The sequence below is a fragment of the Helianthus annuus genome, chromosome 10, assembly GCF_002127325.2.
Source record: "Helianthus annuus cultivar XRQ/B chromosome 10, HanXRQr2.0-SUNRISE, whole genome shotgun sequence".
Taxonomy (NCBI): domain Eukaryota; kingdom Viridiplantae; phylum Streptophyta; class Magnoliopsida; order Asterales; family Asteraceae; genus Helianthus; species Helianthus annuus.
Genome location: NC_035442.2, coordinates 37,571,715 through 37,578,642, shown reverse-complemented (window position 1 = coordinate 37,578,642; position 6,928 = coordinate 37,571,715). Strand labels below are relative to the sequence as shown.

At 40.0% G+C, this 6,928-nt stretch overlaps 2 protein-coding genes across 2 annotated transcripts; one reads left to right on the top strand and one right to left on the bottom strand.

Moving 5' to 3' along the window:
- Nucleotides 1–1,978: 1,978 nt before the first annotated feature.
- LOC110881144 lies at nucleotides 1,979–2,566 on the bottom strand. Its single transcript, XM_022129502.1, has one exon. The coding sequence runs from the start codon at nucleotides 2,564–2,566 to the stop codon at nucleotides 1,979–1,981; it is 588 nt and encodes a 195-aa protein (XP_021985194.1).
- Nucleotides 2,567–4,916: 2,350 nt separating this feature from the next.
- Nucleotides 4,917–6,928, top strand: LOC110881320. Its single transcript, XM_022129612.2, has 4 exons — nucleotides 4,917–5,539; nucleotides 5,638–5,887; nucleotides 5,953–6,288; nucleotides 6,366–6,928. Exons 1-4 carry the CDS (start codon nucleotides 5,000–5,002, stop codon nucleotides 6,803–6,805), a joined length of 1,566 nt encoding a protein of 521 aa, XP_021985304.1. The 5' UTR covers nucleotides 4,917–4,999; the 3' UTR covers nucleotides 6,806–6,928.

The following is a 6,928-nucleotide window of genomic DNA, read 5'->3' as shown; positions in this document are numbered from 1 at the left end:
AGAACTCTTCTCGCCTTAGCCATGAAACGAGATTAGATTATCCATCAATTGGATGTGAACAATGTGTTTTTACACGGGGACTTGGAAGAGGAAGTTTACATGAAGATTCCTCAAGGATTTTCAAAAGAAAATGAAACCAGGGTATATCGGTTAAAAAAGTCTATCTATGGACTTAAACAAGCTTCACGCAATTGGTATTATAAATTTACTACTGTTCTTTTGGATGTGGGTTTTATCCAGTCAAAAGCCGATCATTCCTTGTTCTTATATAAGCACAAAACAATATTTGTTGCAGCCTTGATCTATGTCGATGATGTGCTTATCGTTGGAAATCACATGGAAATCATTCAACAAACCAAATCGCGTCTCCATGATCTCTTCAGCATTAAGGATCTTGGGTCTCTAAAGTATTTTTTGGGTATCAAAGTTGCTCGGACAAAGGAAGGTCTAGTGTTGAGTCAAAGGAAATATACACTAGATATTTTGCAAGATAGTGGGCTTCTTGGATGCAAGCCGAGTCCTTTTCCTATGGAATCTACTTTGAAGCTTGGTAAGGGGGAGGAAGAACAGAGGGTTGATGCAAATAAATACAAGCGTTTAGTTGGAAGACTACTTTATTTGCAAGCTACTCGGCCGGATATCACTTATTCAGTAAATATATTAAGTCAATTTGTTTCGGATCCTCGTCAAGCTCACATGGATGCAGCCACTAGAGTGTTAAGGTACTTCAAAGCGACTCCTGGTCAAGGGATCCTTTTATCAAAAGAAGGTGGAAAACGACTTGTTTCCTACTGTGATGCGGACTGGCTAGGTTGTCCTTTGTCGAGACGTTCAAGAACCGGTTATCTTCTATTGCTAGGTGGAGCTCCTATATCGTGGAAGTCAAAGAAACAATCGGTTGTTTCCCGTTCCTCGGCAGAAGCGGAATATAGAGCCATGGCAACAACTGTTAGCGAAATTTTGTGGGTTCGGCGGTTGTTGACCGAACTCGATAAAACTCAGCGTGGTGGAACAGTCTTGTTTTGTGATAATGAAGCAGCAAGGCACATCGCTAACAATCCAGTTTTCCACGAGAGAACGAAACACGTGGAAATGGATTGTTATTTTGTTCGGGAACGAGTTGAATCAAAAGAGATAGAGCCGAGGTACATCGAAACAAAACTTCAGATAGCAGACCTTCTTACCAAACCACTTGGAACCAAGAAACTTCAAGAGCTACTTGTCAAGCTGGGCATGAAAGACTTACATGCTCTAGCTTGAGGGGGAGTGTTGGACATTGATCAAAATAAGCTGATGTTTATCTATTTGTTTATCACATATTTGTAGGATCAGATTGTTAGTTTGTTACTTTTCTTGCTTTTCTCTTGGACTAAGGCTATATACGTATGCCTTTTTCTTTTGTTTTTCAATCAATGAAATAATAATCAGCTCCTGATCACCAAATTCTTCATTTATATAACGGAAACGGAGTTGAGAGGTATTTTTACACGACGGAAATGGAGTTAAGGGGTATTTTTACATTACGGAGACGGGGTTGAGGGGTAGCCCGTGCTACCCCTACTAACCTTCAAGACTGACTAGAGCAACAGAAGTAACTGATGCAACTCTATAGTCTCAGCTCCTCCTGGAGGTCCGGAGGACACTTCCAATTCCAGTTCAGAACTGGAACATCATTTACCACTCAAAACCCGGAACTCGACCGTGCATGTGCGGTTCTTTTCAAGGGAGAATAGAAGGAAACAATGTTCAAAGAGGGGCTGCCCCAATCCAGTAATCAGGCCAAAAAAGGATAGAAGAGTCACTCCCAATAACACCTTTAATCACTCTCTTCAAGTCCACCCCCACTTTAACAAATTCTAGGTGAATATTGTGAATGTGCTTCCACGGGCTTGCGCTAGAAATCTTTACAGGGATAAAATTCCAAGCCCAAGCCGTATGATGGATAACATCCTTTCTTCATAAACCGTTATACTCAACTTTAAATCTCCACCACCACTTGGAGAGCAACGCCAAATTTGTGTCTCGAAGCGAACCAAAACCCAAACCCCCAGATTCCATAGGAGCAATGATCTTCTCCCACATGACCCATTTCACTTTTTAGACATCTTTCGATCCACCTCAAAAAGGACCCCTTCAACCTTTCAGGGTCTTCAATAACTTGTACGGGAGCTTTATACAAGGAAAAGAAGTATGTGGGCAACGAATTTAGAATCGACTTTATTAGGGTAATTTTGCCGCCAAACGAGAGTTGTTTGGCCTTCCAAATGGCCAACCGACTCTTGAAATTATTAACAATAGGCTTCCAACTCCTATTTGCCCCAACTAGTAGGCCCAAATAGTTGAACGGAAAGGAGCCAACTCTACAATGGATAATAGACGTCATTTCACCCAAATCATAATCACCCCCATCCCCAAAAAGACTACACTTCACCAAGTTCACCTTCAAACCCAACGCTAAGTAAAAGTATCTAAGCAACCGGCATAAATTTTTAGCGTTGAGATGAGTCCATTCACTAAAAAAGACCACATCATATGCATAAAAGGAAGTGAGAAAGAAGAGGGCCATCTCTCGTACAAGAGATCCCATGATACAAAACCTCTATTGCCTTTTTCATAACGGCCATAAAAGCCTCCTTGGCGACGACAAAAAGGAACGGGGAAAGAGGGTCTCCTTGCCGGAGTCCTCGGTGATAAACAAATTCATGTATAAGGGAACCGTTTACCAGGATCGAGGCACGGGCCGTTCAGAGGGTATCCATAACCCACTTCCTCCATTTTGGAGGGAAATTCATTTGATCAAGGATGGAATCAAGGCCTTCGGCAAGTATTATTTCAGTGATGTGACAAAGAATCAATAATGGTTCATCATAACACTTATGGATAGTTTAATTTTGTTATTAAACAAAATTTTATGGTTAAAATGCTTGATCACATCAACTAAATCAGCAGACACAGTTTCAAATATTTTTGTCAGCCAAAATTAAAATAAGCCTAAAACTAAATAAACCAAGATTATTTATTAACGCAACCACCATCAAAAATTTAAGAGTAAATTACAAGTTTTGTCCTTTATCTTTACATCAAATTTCAGGCGCTGTCCTTTAGCCAAAAAGTTGACAGGCGGTGTTCTTTACGTTTCAAAGTCTTGCAAGTTTTGTCCTTTAAGCCAAACCAGGTTAGAATTCTCAGTTAAAATACCCCATGTGCAAGGCACATGAGGGTAAAATGGTCAATCTCTCTCACCCCTTTCAATTCCCTTCTTTATATCCCATACCAACCCCTCAAATCATCTCATAAACACACTCGCTGTCCCTCTTCTTTCACAGTTAGGGTTTTTAGCACAAATCAAAGGCGATCAGCAGAAGCAATGTCTCAAGACGATGATGGATGGTATGTTCGTAACAGTCTTGACAATGAACAGGTCGTTGAACTTTACGGTAAGTTAAAAGTTTTGATTTTGTAACCCTAGTTTTGTTTTTTTGAAATTTTTGGATGTTGATGATGATCAACAGTTGATTAACGACAACGGTGGTTGAAATTTTGCAGCTGGGTTTCCTAATTTCTTCAGCATATGTTTTCATCATGGTGGTAGGCTAACAACATGTCCTGGAAGAACATATGTGGAGGGAGGATTGATTTTGTGGACTTAATAGACATGGATAAGTTCTCTGTTCATGAAGTTGATCTGATGTTGGATCAGTTGGGGTATAATAGCACAAACCCAATGTATTACCAGTTTTTAAATCCTGAAAAAAACCTAGATGATGGCCTTGAACACCTACGCAGTGATCAAAACTGCCTAAACTTGGCTAAGTATGTTGAACAACACAAGGTGATCAATGTATATACCACACATGGTTTAAAAACATGAAGGAACTGTTTTCCTCACCTATTAAACCTACCAAACCTGCTATCACCATTGAAGAGATTGATGAACCTGGACCACATGTTGTTGTTCCTTTTAACCTAAATGCAAATGCTAGGCAATACAGTGGGTTTGTGCAATCAAGTGGGGCTGTGTTGGGTGATAAGGATGGTGTGTTAGGGGATGTAGGTGATAAGGATGTGGGGCAATCTAGTGGGGCTGTACAAGGTAACAATTTGGCTACAAATCAAGCTTGGGTTGAGACTGAAGTGACAATATGTGATGACATTGAAGGTGTTGATGATTATAGTGAGTATAGGATTGATAATGATAGTGAGTGTGAGGATAGGAGATGAAAGTGATAATGAGGATACTAGTGACAGTGATTATATATTTGATGCAGAGAACAATATAACTGACCATGAGGTAGACATGAGTGACTATAGGATGAATGTTGATGCAGATGTAGAGGACAGGGTCAATGAAAACCAAATGAATGTTGAAGAAGACATGGATGGAGATGTTTTAGATAATGAGAAGTTTGACAATGGGTCTGAATCTGATGAGAACCAGACAAGTACTAGGAAACACTTGTTACACCAGGTAAGAAGGTCTAATGAAAACAGGGCAAATTTTTATGTTGGTCGGGTCTTTGGAAACAAACAAGAAGCCAAAAACCTAATAAGAAAACATGCAGTGGAGACTAGAAGAATTATAAAAATCATCAAGGATGATCATAGTAGGGTAAGGGCTGTATGTCAAGGTCCTAAGCTAGACTTTGAAGTAGATGATAATGGGGTGCATATTCAAAGTCAACCAAAAGGAAAAGGTAAAGAAAAAGTGGCTGCTGTTGAAAAAAATAAAGACAAGGGTGGGAAAGGTAACAAAAAGAAACAGAAAGGGGCTGTTGTTGAAAAAAATAAAGAGTCAGGGACTTCAGAGCAAAAAGTTGCCATAAATGTTGGTGGTAGGGGAAAAAGGACAAACCCTCAACAGTTTCAATGTCCATGGGTAATATTAATATCAAAAGAAAAAGGGGTTGAGAGTTGGTTGGTCAAAACCCTAATCACTCAACACACATGCCTTCAAACCCGGAAGCATTATGCTAGTACTTTAAAATTTCTGTCACAACAAATGTTAGAACAAATTGATGAGAACCCAGATATACCAGTTAAGGCAGTTCAGGAGCAATTTCAAAGGCAGTTTGCTATTGGGATTTCCAGGATGAAGACATACAGGGCTAAGAAATTAGCCAAGAAACATGTAGAAGGGGACTATGTTGAGCAGTATGCACTGTTGAGAGAGTATGCTAATGAATTAATCCAACAAAATCCAGGTACTATTGTAAAAATTGAAGTAGAAGCTGGTCCAGATCCAGGGAATAACATAAGACAGTTTAGAAGAATATATGTTTGTTTGGCTGCTTTGAAACAGGGCTTTAAAGCATTAGGTAGGGATTTCTTGGGACTTGATGGGGCATTTATGAAAGGACCATTCCCAGGTCAGATCTTAACTGCTGTAGGTGTTGACTGCAACAATGGTATCTACCCTGTTGCTTATGCAATTGTTGAATCTGAAAACAAGGACTCCTGGATGTGGTTTTTAGAGCTGTTGGGTGCAGATCTTGATATAGGGAGCAATTCCAATTTCACTTTCATAAGTGGTAGGCAAAAGGTACACTTTCCTTTGCTTTATCTGTCTACTTATACTATCTGCTCAGATCTGTTCATCGTGTATGTTAATATATTATTGCCTGTTTGTGTGTTAAATAGGGAATACTTCCTGCAATCACAAGGCTCTTTCCTTGTGCTGAGCACAGATACTGTCTCAGGCACATAGATGAGAATATGAAAGTGAGCTTTAAAGGTGATCTATACAAGGATATGTTGTGGAAGTGTGCTGCTGCAACTACAATTCCAGAGTTTACACTTGCTATGGATGAATTGAAGGCTTTCAACAAGAAAGCCCACCTGTGGTTGTCTAAGATTCCACCATTGCATTGGACAAGGGCACACTTTTCAAGTATATAATTCAGTGATTATTTGTGTTTTTATTTCATTTACTGATTGGTTGCAATTTGATCACAGGAAGGGTTGTTTCTGACATACTTCTTAACAACATGTGTGAAGTTTACAATGGTAAGATTGTGGAAGGCAGGGACAAGCCCATCATTTCTGCACTAGAGTACATAAGGGAGTATCTTATGCGGAGGATTGTGACTGTGTTGAACGTGATAGAGAATAGTGAAGGGCTGCTGACACCAAAAGCAACTGAAATGTTTGATAAGATCAAGCAGGATGCAACTCACTACCATGTTCAATGGAATGGAGGGGATCACTACCAGGTCAGTGGCAAACCGAATAGTGCTTGCGTGGTGAACTTGGCTGCAAGGACTTGTAGTTGCAGAGGCTGGGAAATAACAGGTATAAGCATACTTTTTAAGTGTTGATGACAATTCATTAGCTGCATTTGAATAATTATTAAGTCGTGGGAAATGCAGGTATGCCATGTAGACATGTTGTGGCTGCATTATGGGAGAAGGCTGCTACTGGTGGAAGGGTGGGTGCTCTAGAGAGTTGGGTTCATCCAGTTTACACCATGGATAGGTGGAAATGGGTGTATTCATTCAAGGTTAACCCAATTAATGGTCGTACTTTATGGGTAAAGATTCAACTTCCGACAACTATTGTACCTCCAAAGCACCATACACAAGTCGGAAGACCAAAAAAGTTGAGGAAAAGATCTGCAATTGAGCTTGAAGAGTTGACCCAATCTGGTAGGCTGTCCAAAAAGCACACTAAGGCTGCATGCACAAAGTGTAAGAACACCGAACATAATTCAAGGACATGCAAAGGTCAAGCTGAAGCGGGTACTAACGCAAATGCTGGGAAAGCGGGTAAACGTGCAAAAGTTGGGAAGCCTGGGAAGGGTGGAAATTGACCATTTGGCTGCTTATTTCGTAGTCTATTATGTATTTTGAACATTGCTTATTTGTGATGTTGGCTGCTTAGTATGTAGTTTGAACAATGCTTATTTTGTCTTTTGACCAAACATCTTATGGTA